Raw genomic sequence first — 20,657 nt, forward strand, 5'->3', positions numbered from 1 at the left:
GAACACCCACCTGAATTTACGCAACTGAACTTTGTTCTCAGATGCATTGATGTAGACTAAGACAGAATTTACCCGTTCCTTATAAAGTTACTATAAACACCGTTTGTTGACACAATAGGGTCTGTGACTATACAAGTCTTGCTAAGTTACAACACGTACTGTTAATGCACTACATCTTTTAAACTTAACGTTTATTTACAACAGCGTTATTTGGTTAATAAAATAGTCGAGATTGATATACAATAAGGTTGAAACCAATGCTTTAAATTTTTATTTTCAGGTCTGAAGTAGAGAGTACAAGCTTTTGTGTGCTTTCTTATCAGTATTACATGGCTGAAAGCTGTCAGCTGTTCACATGCCTTATTAATAAATATGCCCAGATCATAAAGCTTTAACTGTATTTGCACATTGCTTTTATTACTAGCCTGTTTTATTCATGTTGGCACAGGTAATCCATGCAAGGTAGTTACTCACACCTCATAAACCACACTACATTCTCTTTCTGAAATAACTAGGAACTTAGGAAAAAATATGTATCTAAAAGCAAGGGCACTTGTGGCATCAACTCAACATGTCCGTATATTATAAAACCTAGACTTCTAATATGACCACTGCAGGCAAGAAATCACTCTGTTTCAAATTCTGATGTTTATAAATACTAAAAAGAAATTAAAGAAATTAATATCTGCTACCAGGAGACAAGTATTGCAAATACACATTAGCGTGCCCAGCATTAGACACTAATGAATGAGTGTGTTCAGTGCTGTGGGCATTCACATTATTAAACATAAATACATATAATCTTTAACAAGACATTTCACCCAAAGTACTGACCACTGAAGGACCAAAGTAAAATATTCTTCCTGGTTTTGAATTTCTTTTAGAAGTATGTAATACATAAATCCAATATAGTAAAAGCTAACTTCTAAAAAAAGAAGGCTTAAGAGTGGGTTTTTTTCCAGACAATAAAAGCAGTTGCATTTGGAAATTTACTCTGCTCTACAAAAAAAGAGAGAAAGCATTAAGATTTTGAAGCCTTTGACTGAAAAGTTACTGAACACTTTTGAATTAGGTAAAAGACTGGTCTTTTTGTTGGTCATTCAGAGGTACAGTATCTTTGTTTTATTATGTAAAACTCCACCTTAATTAAAATGAAAATAAATATTTAGAGGAACTTAGGACTTGTCCCAGGCATCTGTTACAAGACGTAAAACAAACAAGTTTTCATACAAACAGCATTCATCTTGCATATTTTTATACAGCATTGATGTTCAGTGATAGTTGAAGGGCCCTATTCTCAATTTTATGTATCTATCTATGCATCTTTCCCCCTCCATATTTCAAAGGTAACATGTGGCAGCAGAGTATCAGCAGTTATGTGGTATTCTACCCCTGTGAAAGTCACAATGCTACATAATTATTCACAAATTTCTGGTTCAGATACGTGCAAAAATTATACCTTAATATAGATATCAAGGGTGGGTAAGTGGATTCCCTACTATTGGACCACATTATGAAGCAGCACAAGTCAAAACAGGAAATTTATTACATGATAATCCTCAGGGTATCTCTGTTCTTCATTCAGAGATATTGCTGTACCTCATATAGCGATATGTAAACTAGTTTTAATCTCACTTGCTCAGACACCAGCTGGAGTCAGGGCATGTGTTACAGTGCAGGTTATCCGTCCAAGGATGTTTTCAGGACTCTAAAGCTAGTCCGGCTCCTGCTGAAAAGGAAATTTTCAGGACTCTCTCTCTAGCTAATACGGAGCCTGCTGAAGTCTGTGCTGCTGCATTTTCACAGTAGCCACTGCACACGCGAGCTCAGCTACGCTTACACACACTGCATTCACCTTTCTGCAGCACTGACTTCAGATTTACTATCTTGGATCCAGTCTCCCCCTTGTGCACTCCTTCCATGCATATTCATACTATCTCTCTGGGCTATTGAGATCTTCTCATACCCTAATTTACTGCTTCAAGCCCTTTCCCTGACTGGAGTGAGTCATTCTGCCTATTCCCTTTCCCTTCCCTGCCCCACCCTAACTATCTCTCATGTCAGTTGGTGAAACTGGCTTTCCCTAGCTATTCCCCCTCCCTCCAGCCTCAGCTGCCGTATGAGCTTCCCATCTCATCAACGCCTCATCTTTTCACACTCTCCCAGATGCCCCCAAGGTGGCTGCAAGTGCTCTCCCTTCTCTGATCCAAGCCTCCCTTCCCCTGTTCCTAGCATTCTGCAGGCTGACCTGGGCCACTTCAGCTGTCAATCTGGGCTCCCCTGTGAGCGTGATGAGGAGATGGCCCCAGCTTTGCTGCGTCCCAGCATCTCTGCCCAGACTGCAGCCCTGCCTAAGCTCTGACCATCTCCCAAAATGCTGTGCCCTTCACGCTGCCAGTGAAGAGGGAGCTTCTAGGGACATTGAGGGGGAAGGTGGAGAGGGAGACACACATAGACACCTGCGGATTAGAGGTGAAAGACATCATGAAATTCTGAGGCATCACAAGCCCTAGCATTTTGCGTCCTCCCAAGGAGTCCAACTCCCTGTTCTGATGTTGACACTAAGAGACCAGTCAGTGGTAACGCAGAAATCTGCTTAAAGAATATCTTCAATGCAGGCTTAGTATATAATATACTGATATGAATTCTCTTAAGTAACAGAGAATAATGAACACCGTTTTGTTGAATGACTTTGAAAAATCCAAAGGAAATCTAGAACTGTACTTAAAAAGTCAAATATGAGTGAAAAAATATCAAACTTCCATGATTATAATTTATTCTTCAGGAGAATATTATGAGCCAGATCTTTGGATTTTGTAATCAATGGAACCATATTTAAACCAGCCCAGAATCAACTGAAAACAAAAATCTATTTGCTATAGAAAAAAAAAAAAAAAGGCTTTGCATATAAAGTACTAGTGTTTTAGAATAATTCATGCATACAAAAATCTGACCCTGTAGCACTCTCACAAGATCACAGGTAAGATCAGTGAGAACAGGGATACCTACTGAATAAATAGAGGTCATACATGGCAAAACTGCTGCAGGCAGGTCAGGATGTTACTGTTGTTGAAGATGTGGACTGCCTGCAGCTAACTTAACTCTCATCTACAAGTTTCTTTTATTCCCCCCCACCCGGCAAGCTTTGGATAGTTTTTCATCCATGAAAAGACTTCTTAAAATGGCCATTACCCATAGGAGGGAGAAGGCAGACAATGCTATGTCATTCCTTCTAACTCAAAACACAAGGTTAAACAAGGTACAAGTGGCACCAGAATGTGGCCCACAAAATGCATCCTCAACCTCAGAAACACTACTTCAAAACTGTCAGTACTGCAAGCTGTCAGCACACACATCATAATTCTCACTTAAACAACTTACTATTAATAAAACTTGAATAGAGATCGCTTTTCATTTTAACTCTTATTTTCCGTCAGACAAAAGTGCTGTCTCCAATACAAAAGTCAATGATACTTAAAAATTAAGTATTATCAGTGCTACAAGGATTGCTCTTTTGCAAAATAAAAGGTTTATAAATAACTGTTTGAACAACTTGAAAGTTGTCCTTAAAATATTAGAAAAGATCACTATGATCTTTTGTTGGAGCCCTTCAACTGTTTTTCAGTGGAAATGCTACTAAAATTCAGGACGTGTTGCATTTACATTAACAAAAGGAATAAAGATTACATGCCTGTGGTGTTATGCTGCCTTATGAATTTTTAAAAAAAATGTTAATTTACTATAGGTGGTAAAAAAAAAAAGATGCACTTTTCCTAAATAGGTGGGATAAAGTAGGGAACTTCTGCAAGCTGTCTCCCACTTCTAGCTGTGCTGGATGGATGCATGTCCTCTGTGTTCATCAACATGAAGGTCCAGATGTAGATTCCTACCTCCCACTGATACCAATGGGAATTAAAAACCAAGACAACTTTGAGTATTTTTTTCTGCTAGAGGAAAGGAAGACTGGTTTTGAATTAAAAGCTGGCCTTACCAGCCATCTCCATTCCATGAAACGTGAGAGCAACTTATAGCCAGTTGTCCCTTTCCATCATGATTTGAGAATAAAGTCACCTACTGTGCATGTATAAGCCAAGTGCACTAGTAAGGTTGACCCAATGTGCTTTTCTCAATCTTACTGGGTTAAGGAAGGAGTTAATTCTCTTCCCACCTTGTTTTCAAACTAAGTTATGGATTGTCTCCTAGGCTTCCCCAGCTACATATGGATTCAAGGCACACTATTTATTTGGAAAGATTCTAAAGTACTTGATGCTATGAGGTAGCACCACAAGGTAATGGAAAAGCAGCCACTTTTCATGGAAGAAACACTAATCTATTTATTTCCCTTTGAAAGCTATGGCCTTTGGTTCTACAAATTATTGTTTGTGTGGCACATTCATTCTTGTTATGAAGGAAAATCGCTTGTTCTAAAGGACTTTTCCAGTTGTTCTTAGACACTATTGTGTGGCCTAAGCAGTAAAACTGCTGTGGGTAGTTCACTTGAAACTGTATTTGTGCATTACTTTTTACATTACAGATTTTAGTTAATTTAAGTATTTCCCTAACTGTTGCTCAGTTCATTTGGTTTGGGGTGTTCACTCAGTAGGTTATTGTATGAACTTTGCAAAAGCACGTTCTGCATTTACAAAAGAGGTTAAACTTCAGAAGTATCAACTTCCTAGCTTTTACCAAGAGAAATGCTAGCCATGGTTATCAACTTTGTAATTGCCCACTAAGTCATCTGTTTTCCCTCAGCATTACTGACTACCAGCTCTTCTTTAAACATTGATGGCATGGGCATGCTTCTTGCACAGTGGCTTATCCTTCTTGGAGTAGAATGGCTGACCTTCCAGATTCACGTGGCATACCTAAAATTAATAATAACTACAATCAGGAATCATTAAAAAAAAGAGAGAAAGAGAGAAAGATGTGATTATCAGTTTCAGCTGTGTTTATCTTTAGCCCCCGCATCTCTTTGGAGAAGTGCATCTGATTTTCTGGATCAAAGTGCACACTGTGGTAGTTTGCCTACTCGGTGTTGAGGTTAGGCTCTCGTTTGCCATCAGTTCTCCTCTCTGTATCTTCCTACCACAACTCCCCACTAAGTTCATTAATTTCCATTAAAATGAAGTCTGGTACGCAGTCCCCTTGGCAGCTTCAGCACGTCTAAGCAGTGCTGGTGTAGACCATCAAAGGACAGTGGCACACTCAAGCACACACAGCCAGCTCAGACTTCAAGACCTACATTTGGATCCTTGTAATGTATGATTTTACACAAGCTCTGGTTAGATGCTGTGGTCCCAGGGGTCCCATCCTGCCATCATTCCACCACTCATTCCTACTGGTCTTTGTATGAATGCTTATGTCATCAAGGAGCCATTCAGACAGCTGGTATAATTGGAAACTAATTACTTATTCTTAACCAGGTTATTCTTCAACCCATAGAGTTCTGTGCCTGGCTGCGTAAGTGCCAGCGTTGACATAACAAAGCATGTGAGAACGCATGGCCAAGGCACAGCAGCCCAGATTTAGATCAGCTTAAACTGCCCTGGAATTGCACTGATATCCTGGGTAGATACACACAGGGTAGTGCAACACCACTTGCAAGGGCAAAGTTGACTGGAACCCCTTAAGGAAGTCAGCACATCAGAATCTAGGAAGAAGAATAAATGTTGTCCTTAATGCTTATGGCAGGCTTAAGACCAGTGAGTGATAACATCAGTGATGGGCTACTGAAAGCAGAAGGAAAATCATGTGAAAGGATATAAGGATCACATATTAGAAATTCAGTCATGTGTTTATTTCCATTTGACTTAACCTACCGGAAGAACTAAAGTTAGCTCCTAACAAAGAATGCTGTGAGAACTGCATTAACAAACTGCCACCTCCACAGAAAATTGGGTTGCTAATTTAAATAAATACATAAGAATGCAGTTAAGAGAACAAGCAGAAAAGAACATCAACTATTCAGAGAGTCTCTTTTGTAAGTGACAAATAGCTGTTAGTTTGCGAAGGCAACTCGCTGTCTTTAGTATTCCTTTCTATGTTGGAATTTCAAAAGTACTTCAATTTTCACAGGATACACTTGGGTCGCTCACTTTCACGTACCCTTGAAAGACCAGTAGCTAGTTTAGCTTTAAATATTTATACACTTTTCTATACTTCCTATGCTTCCATCTAAATTTTCAACAAACATTAGAAATTGTCGCTATCATTTTTCATGTGGCCAACATACCATTTTTAGCTAATTAGATGTTCTAGGTATTATTTCTTGAGGAATAATATGTTGTAGAGCAGCACAGCTGTATTAGAATCATATGAAAAGTACTGTTTATCATGTGGATTTTACTGCTTTGTATGCAGAATGTGGGAATATGGCAACACTATATAGCTGTGGCATGCATGCCACAGATAGATGAGTTCAACCCATTTCTATGCTAATTACTACTCATTCTCTCTAAATAGACCCCTTTTTCCAAGTTTCAACAAGCATTCTGCACAGCAATACAAACTGCACCGCTCTGCAAGTAAGATTGTGACTATACTGTTCAGCATGGTGTTAGTTTATTTTAAATCCTGCATTATCTTTAGTTGGTAAATATTACAAAGAATAATAGCAATAGTACTATGTATTACTGTATGCATTCTCTAGAACTAGAGGTTTTATTAGAAAGTGCTCATTTATTAGAAAGTGACCATTTGTGATGGTCAAATTCAATAATTCTAGGTAAAGTTTACAGAGGAGAAGGGAAATTACTCCCATCCTTCTCCAACTGCAAGTGAAAAGTGAAATTCAATCCTTCTGCATCCTTAGGCATATTCTAGTCATTCCTGCTTTCAGGTCTTCTGATGTTACTTGACAATTTATGAGTATAAAAGAAATGAGACAATATTTGGTATAGCACTTACAGCACAAATGAAGCAGGTATCGTGCCAAGTGTGTCCAAGAGCTTCAATGAACTTATCTCCAGCTTCAACAGGAAAATCACAGCCATGGCATTTTGTGCTGAACAAAGCAATATAATCTAAAATAAAACAAAAAGCAAACTTAGAACAAACTCTTAGCCTACTTGTATTAAATCCAAGAGAAACAGAAAGTTTCCAGAGGATGAATTTTTGGATTGGTGTTGCTCAGTTTCCAACTACATTCACAGAAACGCTTACACTGAAATCTGCTTCTTTTCTTTCAGTATTTACATACAAACTCAGTGTAAAACCCCACATCAGCATGTCAGTTATCATCACAAACATAGAAAATTAATACAAAATTAATGAAATTTGAAATTAATGAAATTCTCACATTAGTTTTGAATTAGCTTTAATGTATGCGGAAGCTATTCATAAGGACAAGTACAGTCACACAAAACACAATGCAATGGCCAGTGAGTTTCACCTTAGGGGTGGTATAGAGCATAGTTTAAGTTTGCTTGACTGGATTTATGTTCTCTCTGCACTAAGAGAGTTTGGAAGCCTCATACTGGCTGGTTAACACTTGTTTACTTTGAATATCAAGTGCAATTTGCAAAGACATGACATTGAGAAAGGTTAGCAGAAATTCTAAAGGTGTACGGAATTCGTGAAAGTCTTTAGGGGTTATGGCAAAACCTCTGATTTTAAAGGGTAGGTGCTAGGTCAGTCATGCTGTTTCGTTTTCATTCTTCGCAGATTTGTAAAATTTGATATACGCAATGGTAAGGAAGGAATCTCCAGAGAGAAGTAGGGCCAAAGCTCATTAAATGGACAAGGTGGAGCTTACAGAGGAAATACCACTTCAGCCTTAACCTGCTTCTGGACTGTTGCAGGCAACTCATTTGCGTTGCAGGCAACTCATTTGCATGGCAAACAACATTTATTAAACCTTTTTATTATCCTTTCCATAGTTTGGGAAAACCCGGCCTTTTCCTTCCTCAGTTAGGAAGAAGCAGTTCATTTGTTGCAACACTCGGAAAACAAAATGTGCACTACCATATGCTGCACATCTGTAAAGAGCTATCCTTTCATATATGTTGGCTGATGAGTTTTAGGGTGAGGTAGCAGTATCAGAGGTCATAATTCAAGCAACTTAGTGGAGAGAATGCGGGCAGCAACCCACACATATTGTACAGAGGCACTACCAGAACCCTAAATGAAGAACTTTTTAGCCCATAAGGTGTATATTTCTAGTGAGCAGAACCTACCAGGGAAGGGAGGGGTACAGGGAAGAAAACGTAGGGAGGGGAATACAAGTTAATTATAATACGTAAGGGAGAGAAATGAGGTAAGCCATTCTAGGACACAGAGGCAAAAGACCAGTTCTCTGCCACTCTGTCATGTGAAGTGGAAAAAACAGAGAGGGAAAGACTTGTATATGCAGAGAATGGAATCCATGCTGGATGGGGAACTGATTTTATTTTGTTCATCAGCTGCTTTATTCTTACATTGCTTCTATACAACGTGAAGCACATGGTTACTGAGCAGAACTGTTCAGTTTTCCATACCTTTCTCACAGTAAGGTTCCCCGTCCTCCATGTGAAAGAGGCTATTTCCAAACGGCTTCTTACAAGCAGCACAGACAAAGCAACTTGTGTGCCAGGTCTGTTTTAGGGCATGCATCACTTCCTGTAAAACAAACAAACAAAAACCTCCAGTGGAACAGCATGCCCTCCAAATACCTAGTGGTGAAAAACACAAGGCAGAGATGCTCGTAATTTTTCCCTTCTCTATCAGCCAATTCCCCTCCTCAAAAGAAAGCTGTATGACAGAACTCGGACTCCTTTAGAAAGAAAGAGGAAATAGGACTGCAAACTTTCTAGTATTTGCCAAAATGAAACAACATAGTGCAGGCAGCTGTTTGTATCAACATGCCCAGTTGCTGTTGCAGGAGAGATTCTGCACAAAGATTCTGATTATTTTCTCCTTTGTTTTGACACGACTAGTATGAGCTCTTTAGTGCAAAAGTATGATTTGTTAAATAAATTTTAAAGAGTAAATTATTAAAATCTGATGTTTCAAAGCAACTTAGATCATGTACTAATTTCTTTAAGCGTCTTACAAGAATGCTTCACAAACTACTGTGCAAATCTACAAAAATATAATAAAAAAGAAGTCCTTAGATTTTAACTTATGTGATTTTTGAAAATGAGTCTGCATGTCTGCTCCTCAGCCACGTGTTCATCACAAAAACCAAATTCTGTGCAACTCATGTTCTCTTGAACTGAGTATCCAGATTTTATCAGCTTCTTTCTTCTATCCAGTGCAGAACAATCTTTACTACTGGTTCATTCTTAGCTTGTCATACAAAAGTCCTCCAAGTCCAAAAACTGCTGTACTGAGCCCTGATGCATGGTTATCTGCTAATTTGTCAATCTTTCTTGTGCCCAAGAGGATGATGTTTGATAGTTTATCTCTCTCTAACAGTACAGATTTCAATGGCCAGCTGCATAACTGGTGTGAATTAATTTTTCATTAACCTCAGTGAAACAGCATTGATTTACCCCAGCTGAGAATCTAAACCCTATTTTATGTTGCTTCCAATTATATATGTAGACTCTGATTCTCTTTTAAAGATTATTTTTAATTTCTGCTGACTATGACAAAAGAGATTGAAGTCCTTTTCCATGCTTTCAATCCGATGAGTAGACAAAATAGTCTAATTTATGTTTGCCATATATCTCATTAGAGAATGACCATTTGAGATTCATTAACTTCTGTTACTATTTACAAAACAGCTATCATTGATAAATAGGTTTGGGTGCATTTATGAACCTCACTGAGCTAAGAAGCAAAAAACAGATTGAGAATCTTATTACTATAAATAGAGGCAGCTGGCATCTTTGCTGTTTTCCTGATGAAAATCTGTAATGGGGAACTGATTTGTGCCAGCATTAATTAGGTAAGTTAAGTCAGTACTCTGCTGTAAAATTACTCCTACTGCTGTAGCAGCAAACTTGGTTGGAACCAGAGCTTCACTGTAAACGTCTGATGCTGCCATCCGTAACTGGCAATTGGAAAGAAAAGCATCTAGTCTGTCAATGCCAGCATTTAGACAGATGTCAAAAGGTGACAGCTAAGCAGTGAAAAGCCAGTACGGTACTCTTTGCTTCCTCATTTAAGAGAATCGCCATGTATTTGCTATAATTGCATAAATACATTGCTAAAATTATCTTGCAGTATTTCAACCTCCTCACCATCTAATGTATATGTACAGCAAATTGACTTGTACCTAAACATTAGTACATTAAGACAAAAATAGATGCTATTTTTGCTTTTTGGAATTCAGATCTTTGTATTTACTCTGTATTTTTCTAACAATAAGTTAGCAGAATTCCCCTTGGCAGCTGTGTTGTTAGCTAACAGTGATGTGCAGCAAGAGCAATGGGCCTCTTCCCAAGACCACTGGCTTTTTTGAGATTTAGACTAAGTCCTGTATAAGAAAAAACCTCAGTTCAAGTCTCTTAGTATAAATTTAAGGAAAAGATAGATAAAAGTAACATAGTGTGTATCGGATAGCAAAGAACTATTCGGAAAGTGTTACTTATTTTACATGCAGTGAGATGGTAGTTGGATTACATATTTGGTCTTTGAGTTGAATAAGGTACAGAAATATCCAAGATTTTGGATAGGTAAAAATGCTTATACATAATATGTTTCTCATTCTGAAACAGTCATCAGGCTGGAAAATCATTATGAAAAAGGGAGGAAGAATGAACATCTACGTTCATTGCTTAGAGGCTAAACTATTTCATTATTTCAGTGGACCGCAGAGTTGGAGAAGGTTAAGCTTTTTCTCTTACCCCCATGATCTTAGTGTGGCACCTGGCACAGGTTGGTGCAAAGAACTGTTCATAACAGCGCTCACAGTACACACTATTCTGCTCTTCCACAAAGCACATATCAGCCAAGGATGTCTTGCAGTAAGCACAATTGAATTCTTCTGGGTGCCAAGAGCGACCCATGGCTACCAGGAAAGGACCCCTGCAAACAATTGTAATGATGATATTTGTATTGCAGAGATTGAATAACCGTGATTACAAACGCACTTTGTTAAAACATCACATACATGTACAACAAGCATTCAACCTGAACTGTGAAGGTGCATATTAAAATAAGATACAGAAGCCTGAATAGAAATTGGTCTTTTTCAAGGTCATTACTCAATCACGTTGACAGTTGTTTAAAATATTTCATTGTTGTTTAGTAACATACATTGGATTTACAGGCAACTTTTAGAAATATCAGCAATTGTTTTCATAACTGCATATCTGTAAGTGGCCTTTATAAATAGATGTAAAGACACCAGGAAAAGGTCGAGATTTGTAACACAGAGGATAATGCTGCTATTTGAAAGGCAAATTTCGAAACCTACACCCCCACACTTCACAATAGCTCCTAAAGTCTCCTGCTTTCTTTTCATCTGAGAGAGCACTGCACATGGCATGTTGTAGAAATGTCACACTATCAGGTGACAACTTGCTGTTTGATTATATGGAAGACATTAAATTTGGTTTAATGATTTAATTAGATAGTGGTTATTACTGGAGCTGTTCCATTTCAGTATATATAAAGGACAATAATCAGCAGTCCTACATCACCAAACTGGCTCCTTTTAGTGGGGGAGACTGTTGTTAAATGTGGATAACTTAAAGCTGGTTAGCAGTCCACAAGGTAACAAGGGGCACCCATCCAGCAGAATGAATTGGGAGGGGAGAAGGGAGAGGCATGCTATGAATCACTGGTAGAGTGTAGGCATTATCTTTTCCTTAGACACAAAAGCAACAATTACATTTGGATGATGTTCCAAGATGTTGTCTCATTCCTTTTCTCTCCATAATCCTCCCCTCTGCCCCCCAACTCTCCTGATGAAGCTGTACATGCTCCTTCAAGGGGTACCTTAGGACCAGAAACTTGTTTAAAAAACAAACAGTGATTTGCCACAGCATCCAAGAAACAAACAATTAACATGTATAACTTTGCAGTGATAAAAAGTGAACCACACAACAGCAAAATGAGCTCTGGAAACGTTAAATGTTAATGAAGCAGACAACAGACAGCCCTGCTGGGTAATTTAACCAAGTCTTAGGCTCTGGTACTGTATATTAATGTACAATAACCAGTCTCTCTGCTTCATCCCGCTTCAAAACCTCATGACCTTACCGAATTATGCTGTTACAATGCCCGCAGAGAGGAGTTCGGCTGCTGGCTGGAAAACGCTCAGCCCTCTGAAATGTTCCCCGGGCTACTGCAGGAGCCTGGGAAGAAGTTGAAACTGGAGATGGGTAAGCAGGAGTTGAGGCAGGAGACGGTACTGGAGCACCCCTCGGCAGGATGTGCTTTGTGACAGTGGTGGTAGTTTTTCCAGGTGCAAATTTCTGGGAAAAGGACTCATCTGTTACCCAGGGAGGGCGGCTTGCAGGCTCAGCGTTGGCAGGGGTGTAGGAATGAACTGGTGCTGGTGCTGTTTTAAGTATCCCAAAAGAAACCAAGAAGAATTTTAAAGTCTTTTCTTCTAATGGCAAGACAGCAACACTTACCAACACACAAAAAATAAAAGCTTCAGATGACATTTAATTATAGCCTGTCCCATTGTTGCTCATTAATTCTGGTCTGAAGCCAACGGTATCAGCAGAGTCACTGACTTTTAATTCACATGCATTACAGAAGTCACTGCCTCCTGGCTTTTACAGATTTTATGGAGACCATTTTCAGGGGCATCTCTTCATTTTCTAGTAGGAACGGACGTGATAGTTCTGTGATAATTTCAGACTGCTGTATAATCTGTTTAAGATAGGTTAAAAATAGAAAGGCCAGATCATTTAATAAAATTTTAGGCCAGGTTCCTCATAATTGCTGTAAGAAGTTATGCTTAAATTCTGATCTTATTATATTCATTAAAATCCAGCCACTTCCACAGATGTCACTGTTATCTATCATTTTTAGGTTTTATTCCTAGGTTTCTGAAAAAGAACAGGCTCACACAGGGAACACAGAGAGCACTGGAAGCAATATTGAGGGAGCCAGTTCAGCTCACATGACCAGCAAGACAAAGCCAACAGCACTTAGAGGAAGACCAGACTTGCTGTTATGACTGATCTCAGTTCAGTTCTTGGCTCTGCCGCAGACTTCCTGTATAACTTCAAGCAAAGCATAGTATCTCTCTGCCTGAGTTCCCATGTATGAAACAGAAATATTATACTTCCTTTCTTCCACCCTCTGGCTATCACAGAAAATCTTCAGCGCAGACTGCCACTGAGTTTGTCTGCACCAGGCTCTAACCCTGGGTGGAGCTTTATCACATAAAAATAAGCAGAAACTAGAGCCTGTGCATACCGACAAATTTTCCCACTGCCCTGCTCTTTATTGAATCCCGCATTGTGTAGGACCGAAGTCACTGCCCAAGAAACTGCCTCGCTTATGCCAAGTACAGAAGCACTAAAAGCAGTTTTTCCTTCGCAAAGAAAACAAAGAAATGAATGATTGTTGGTTTGTGTGAGGAGGCACAGAAGCTTGGAGAGCTGAAGTGTTTTGCCCAAATGAAAGAACACAGACCTGGAAACCTAAGCCAGTTCTCCTGCAGTCTAGGCAAACACTGGGTAGATCCCAGGGCCAATAAAATGATGACCAAATACAACATTTACAGTTTTAAGGGGCTTGCAGGTAGAAAAGTGTTTCAACCAAAAAGAGGGTTCTGAAAATAACATAGATCTTTCTGGATAATTAAGTGTTGAGAAGATTATATTCTACCTAATACTCCCTTAGCCCACATCCTGCCACATAGATTAACATACACTGATTATTGGCAATTGCAGGTGCTTAAATCACATATATATCGATCTGCTGTGACTGCTCAGTGATCTCCAATTTTCTTCTTTTTATTGACTTCAGAACTGAATCTAATGCATCTTCTTGATAAAACTTTCTTCTGCTATAGTACCAGAGTTTCCAATTCACAAAACTCTATCCCACCTTAGCTCAAGGCTTCTTTTTTTTTTTTAACTTGGGATGGGTAAACAGTGTTTAAAGATTTCAGAACACAGAGTTTATATGCAATCTCTTTAAGCCCTGGGGCTGTTGCTATTTATGTATTATGGCATTAAGTTAGGCAAAATTAGAAGGCGATATTTCATCTCTAATTGGCAAGTTCAAAAGGCTGCCCATATGAGGCTCTCTAATTAAATAGGGTGACTTCCAGCTCACTCAGTTCTGCGAAAGGATTCTCCCTCCCCCAAGAGCCAATCATTGTTCATGCAGAGTACAGCAGTGTATCCCACAGAGGGCCTAACAAAAGTCAGATATTCAAACCCAAAGTTCTAGATGTGAAAAACAAATACAGTCAGGTACCATTTTCAGGATGTCTTCAGCGAATTCAGCCTATAACCCCTGAATTTTTCACTTTCTTCCTTACTCTCACCAGTTAGTTTATTTGAACCAATGTAGACAGCATACGATTTATCTGGGTTCAGATTATCTGGACTCCTTTAAAGGATAAACTTTGTCTTTCATTCTGTCTTCTATTTCTTTTTACTCTGTCTTTGCTACTTGCCATGATAAAATGAAGCAGCAAAGTAAATTTTTTCTCCAGTTGCTGAAAGAAGATACCAGGGGAATTATTGCAAAATGACAAATGTTGGGTGTTTGCAACTGCTCCAAGTTCTCTGTTCAGTCATTATAATTTAATTTTACAGGCTGGATTTATTGTAACATATTTTCCCCTTGTGAACAGGCTGGAATTACTATTGATTTAAAATAGTGACATAGCAATGTATTAGAAAGGTTTCACTAAATCTGAGATTTTAGCTGTTGTTATTAAGAGGGAATTATTATCTTGTCTTATAGCTACACCCCTAAGCTCATATGAAAAACTCTCATCTTAGTAGCTACAGCCATTCGAATTCAGCTTGCACACTTATGTATTTTGAAACCTTCCAACATACACACAACAGATAAAAGGTTCTGTTTGCTGCTAAATAGTACTAAGATGCAGTATATCAGCGAATAGATTCCCAAGATGTTGGTATTGTATGAGCTGACCCTTAACTGTTCAAAAGTGAATACTTAAAATAATTCAGTAACACAGCCTCTATCACATTGTTTCTCTCAGCCCTCAGACCCTCTTAGAGTAGGAAAGAAAGAATGGGACTGCTGTTATCTCTCTTAACAGCCTCAGAAACAAGCCAATTCCTTGCTTCTGGGGAATTTGGAAGTCTCCTTGTCATCTCATCATTTATGGTCAATGGATATTTTACCCCAGGAAAAAAGAAAAGGCCTGTTACCAAAGATTAATTTAGTGAAGTAAAGATTCATATAGTTTTAAATGCCCTAGTCTTACCTACTAGCCCACATTGACAGAGTAATTTTGTTTTTAATTTGTTAGTAAAAAACATAACTGTTACTTTTAGTAATAACTTTCCAGTATCAAAGCTGCTTTGGTTTGTTCTACACTTACTGACTGCATCACTGAAGCCCCAAATTTTCCTACATACTGCTCCAGTATGTAGCAGATGACAAAGCTAACGAAACAAATCCTTTATAAGAGGCACCATTCTTATGTAGAAGAATTTAAAATGAAAGATGGTACATAGTCCTCTGCTTCAGTCTGGAAGAAGCTTAGGATTCAGTGAAAGGTTCATGGGGATCTGCAGGAATCTTTCTAGCAATTTCTAAAAGAGCAGATCAGGCCTCCACCCAGCAGCACTTCTACAGGCATGACTAGCCCTACTTGGACTTAGAGATTTAAAAGCAAAGATCTGTTTTCTTACTTTGAGGTGTCATGTTAATTCATGGTACAGAACTGGCATTTAGGTTGCTTGGAATGTATGAAGGCACCAGTCTAGCCTGGGAAAACGTACAAGAAAGGAATACACAAGTATTTTCCGCCACCTAGTGGATCTTGTTTGGAAAAGAAATCCATGCTCCTTTTAAAAACAGGCTATGAAATTTATGGGACAGAGAAGGGAAGAGATTATGGAGTTCACAGCTTTCCCTACAGGAAGAAAACAAAGCAGCAGAAAATTCCTGCCGGAATTAGGTTCCTCAGAGCTGTACTCTCTTTGAAGTGTAGAGTTACTGCTTACACCTATCTGAACCAGAAACTCAACCTTGCATTTTGAGATTAATTTCAGTTCAATCACATTTTGCCCCATTATTCTTTTCAATCTGAAACAGATTAAAATAGTATTGTAAACCCTCTTAGTGATTGATTCAAGTTGCTGGTTATTGCATAAATAAGGCTGTTGGTGGGTCTTTTAAACTGGAAGTTGCTGGCCACATTTTTGAGGGAAGCAAGTCATCTTATATCCATTCCCACTAAGAGATAGCATAAAGGCATTCCTCTTCTATTAACGGATTCTAAATTGCAAATCCTTACAGTAGTCTCCCCTATTTAGACCTTTTCACACAGCGTATTTAGAAAAATAGAAGTCTAAGAAATTGTTTGCTAAAGTGGGATTGCAGTTATTGCAACAGCCTGAGGTTGCACTTACACTGGGAGAAAGAGATGGATGTTTTTTGAGCTCATACGTCATCATTTGGGAATAGCTGGTCCTCTCAGATTGAGGCTGCATTTTATACTGCAGGACAGAATCCAAGTGCATTGACAGAGTTGGGTGAGGAAGGTTTGAAACAAACCATCGAGACAGTTAGAAAGTTCTATTGAACTTTCCCATCTGTCACAGGAAATGCCGTTTCCTCCATTACTTCCCAAGTGACAGTTTCTTCTTTGCTTGGGACTGTGACTGCAACTGTATTTAGGGCCAGCTCATGTTCTGAAACCGGTATAAGGTGCTACTGCATCAAACATAAAACTTCTGAAAGGCACCAAAACAAACCCCAAATATCTTCAGTAAAATATCTTTTTGAAGTCTTTTTTGTGCCTGAGTCACTTTGGGGTTCAATTCTGGAGGTATTTTAGAATTGTTTATTGTATATCTCAAACTCTTAAGCAACATGGAGAGTTGACCATTTCTTTCTCTGCCAACCTTGGTGCTATTTGAATTTTGTCTTTATAATATATCCCATCACATATTATTCTGAATGTTCTTCTATCCTCTAGAGTACATTATATCATTGCAGTGCCTGCAAAATAAGAATTTTCCACATGCAGACAGACAATATACACAAGTTGAATTAAGTTTGTTTTATATGTAGTGATACAGGACATAGTTTCCATACTGTGTAATTTAAGCCTCTACTGCAAGGCAATAGGGTGCAAAACCAGCAAAATAAGGAATTGCAAAGATGCCCACCACGGGAGAAAACAAAAGCATGCGCTCTTATTCTGGGTCTAATTCGACAGCCAGCAAATTCTTTAATGGATACAGCCACTAATTGAGTATAGCTTCTAATTTATTTCTGTGGCAGGTTTGCATATTAAGAACTAGAGTTTGTATGTCCCTGAAATGAGCACGGGGCTTAGTATTAAGTAGTGTATTTAGGAGATATTCTGACTTATCACAGTTTGCTCTGTTCTGCATTATGGAAATAAATCTTCTGTCTTCATCTTCCCTTTTTTTTGCAAGACAAAAATAACATTTGTCTTCAGTGAGAACATGGTGTATGCTGACACAGTTAACCAAAAGCAAATGAGGAAAAGCTGAAACCTTTATTGACTTTGAGGCCCTTAAATAGCTCATAATATTTCTGAACTGGCTTATTCCACCTCGATATCTCAGATACAAAGGTCGTTCAAGCTATATGTCTCTTTATGTCTAAGTTGCACTGGTTTCATCTCAGTAGATCCAGAGGTAGAGCCTTACAGAAGACAGTTTGTTAGAATTCTTGGCCTTTTCGTATTTACTTGACTGTCAAGATATAAATCAACATTTAATTCTCTTGCTAAGATCAGAACAAGCTTAATTTGAAGCAGAACTGCACTTAGACTGCCTCATTTACTTTGTTCATTTTGAAGGTTCACATTTTGGTCACCAATGGTTTTAGAAGTTCATTCCATTTGTAACACATGAGCACAAAGGGAATTTAAATAACATCAAGGAGCATATTTTCCACAAGAATGAATCAAATATATTCCTTCAGTAACTGGAGATGTGGGAAATCGAAGCATAGCATTATGAAGTACTTGAATAGGTCATTCTTTTCTTCAAACAGAAGCATGAGTTTGAGAAGTTCAATAAATAGCCTATCAATTTTGCAAATATATCCCACTCGAGTTATCTACACTTATTTTATCTCCTTCCCCACTTCTACATTCATAAGCTATTTTATCAATTCTGAACCATCACTGGAATCCTAACTGGGAGCACTGGCTTATTTTCCAAATGTATTTCTTTTGAAAAGCCTGGCTACACATTTTTAGTATTTTTTTTCCCTTGCTTTTATTCTCCTTCTTCCTTTTGTCCCACATTTCCACTCTACAGCAGAATACAAATATAACATATTCCTTGATCTTCAGATAATCTGATGCATTACTAGCAACTAGCAGCATTTAGTTTCATGTTTATAAATCTTTCCTGATATGCCTGTATCCTATTGCAAAACGTGCATTTTTTGCTTTCTCTTTTCCTAAAAGAAATGTGTGCATTTCCTCTGTGAATCTTTTCAGTACTTCATCCGGAACTCTTCCAGTACTCTGAAGTCACCTTACCTGGCTGGTAGACAGAGGGCTTTATGCTGGCAGTAGTAACAACTCTTGGTTTTGAAGCAGCAGGACTCTCACCGTGGCTTCCAGAAACCGGCATTGGTGTATACGACTGGCTGGTGTTTCTAAAAGCAAAACAAAGGAATGAGCAACTTTACAAACAGCACCAGTTACTGATAATGAACCAAGAGATCTGGCAGCTGCCAATCCACTCCAAGAGGAATGGTCCTTGAAAGCTAGAGAGAGAATACTGCAAGATTCATTAGCATTTATCATTGCTAAGAAAGGCTTGGACAAGTCTTTGAAAAGAGAAAATAGCCAAATAAGGATTTTAAATAATCCCAAGTTGCTCTTGTTGTCACAGAAAATAGTTTACTGAAGGAAAATGACAAAGTTATTAAAGGAACTCTGAGTTTAACAAGTGATCAGGCTCTGGGAACATGCATAGAAAGTTTGGGTTTTCTGTCCGTCTACAAACAGGCCTGTTTTGTCTAAAAGAAATCAATGAGAACTATCTCATTGACTTAAAAAGATACTGTCTCAGCACAATTACTACTACTACAAATACTAGCTACTGTACATAAGCATTTACTCTTTTAAAAAAGATTGTAGTGACCTTTAAAAACGCTTCTGAAACTAACTCTTTTCCCTATTTAGATAGAAACCAAAATTTATGTTTATTTTTCTAATGTTCAGATTCGCATACCACTTTCAGGATGCCTTCTGCTAAATACACACTATCAAAAGACTTTTGCTTGTTTAAAACCAGCTGTTCAAAGTAAACTAGACAGAAAAACAGTAGAACATACTTACCTTTACCTTTATTGATCACTGATCAATGACTACCATATGGGTTAAAAGATTTTAAATCATGTGTCATACAACCTTAATCTGAAAGTGACGCTCAAAAAAGTCTGCTCCTAGATGTGCAGGTCTGTAGGTAGAAAGACTCATTTGAAGCTCTCTTAATGCACAAAATACATAAAGAAGTTCCGAGCCAGACTAGCGATACTTAGGCTGTTACAAAGAAAAATTGTTATTCAAAATTCAAGTGTTTCCCAAAGTTAATAGCATAATAAACTCATGCTAATAGACTTATTTGTATGTTCAGGGAAATAAGGTTAAAAAACCAAAACCAGCGCACACACAAAATTTTATTCATAGTACCAAAATCATGGCAAAACTAAAAGTAGTCAACTGCTGAACTCTTTTACAAGTGTATGATGCATATTAAATACAGCGAGGAATACAGAGAAGAGAAATAAAGTGTGCTACATCATTAGGGGGTTTAGTGAAGTTAAAAGATTTATCAGAATTTCTGCTGAAGAAAAGGAAATAGCGTGTGATTTAAAAAAAAAAAAAGAAAGAAGAAAGAGAGAATAAAAAGATATCCAAAAGATCAAAGAGGTTTTAATAGAACAAGAAGCAATCTCAAAATGCAGTGAAAGCACCTTTACTGAATTTATCTTTAGCAGCCAATGGCACGTGACAGGCAGCAAATTAAATACTGGCTCTGAAAACTATTAGTTGTCAGAAAAAGAAAGAGTAACTATTTCTAAGCAAATCATTTCAGTGTTAATACTTCATTTGTTGCCTAATAGCAGCAATAAACTGGTTTGTTAAGTGTTTTTAGGGTAGAGTAGCTACACAAAACTTTTTTATACCTCTGCTTTGACTGGTAGCTGATGGAGGTGGAAGAATGCCGGCTGAAACTAAAATGAGACAAAAGTTGTACTTGAAAAAAATATACGAAGAAAATTAGGCTGTCTTGTCCTACAGTGAATTCTTATAAGAGGTGTTTTTAAGTGCTAAACAACCCATACGTATTTATAATCATATAAGATCAGTACTATGTTACATTGCTTATCTTATTTAAGCTAGGAATCATAGTGAAACCTGAATAATGGTAACAAAAATAAATGAGCCGAGTATATTACTCCATAAATTACTCTCATCCAGTTTTGTTCATTCTTCAGTTGTAGAATCATAATTCAGCCACTGGACTGTTTTCTTTGACATTCACCATTTATTTGTATTAATCCAGAAAAATAAGTACAAGTTTCATTTTGCCAATGTCATGGGCTTAAGCTGC

General features: G+C 38.0%; 1 protein-coding gene across 12 annotated transcripts in view; it reads right to left on the reverse strand.

The window, feature by feature from the left end:
• Positions 1-238: 238 nt before the first annotated feature.
• Positions 239-20,657, reverse strand: part of LDB3 (LIM domain binding 3) — a 120,599-nt gene continuing 100,180 nt past the window's right edge. For 10 of the 12 annotated variants that reach the window (XM_069863489.1, XM_069863496.1, XM_069863493.1 and 7 more), the window contains 7 exons: positions 20,230-20,277; positions 18,572-18,690; positions 12,130-12,430; positions 10,770-10,950; positions 8,475-8,595; positions 6,907-7,022; positions 239-4,865 (listed from right to left, as the gene is read on the reverse strand). In XM_069863489.1, coding sequence (XP_069719590.1) covers positions 4,776-4,865; positions 6,907-7,022; positions 8,475-8,595; positions 10,770-10,950; positions 12,130-12,430; positions 18,572-18,690; positions 20,230-20,277 — 976 coding nt within the window. In that variant the 3' untranslated portion in view covers positions 239-4,775. The remainder of the gene's footprint in view (positions 4,866-6,906; positions 7,023-8,474; positions 8,596-10,769; positions 10,951-12,129; positions 12,431-18,571; positions 18,691-20,229; positions 20,278-20,657) is intronic. The other 2 variants (XM_069863500.1, XM_069863491.1) reach the window with 1 other exon arrangement.

This window comes from Phaenicophaeus curvirostris, chromosome 9, assembly GCF_032191515.1.
Source record: "Phaenicophaeus curvirostris isolate KB17595 chromosome 9, BPBGC_Pcur_1.0, whole genome shotgun sequence".
In the NCBI taxonomy this organism is placed as follows: Eukaryota; Metazoa; Chordata; class Aves; order Cuculiformes; family Cuculidae; genus Phaenicophaeus; species Phaenicophaeus curvirostris.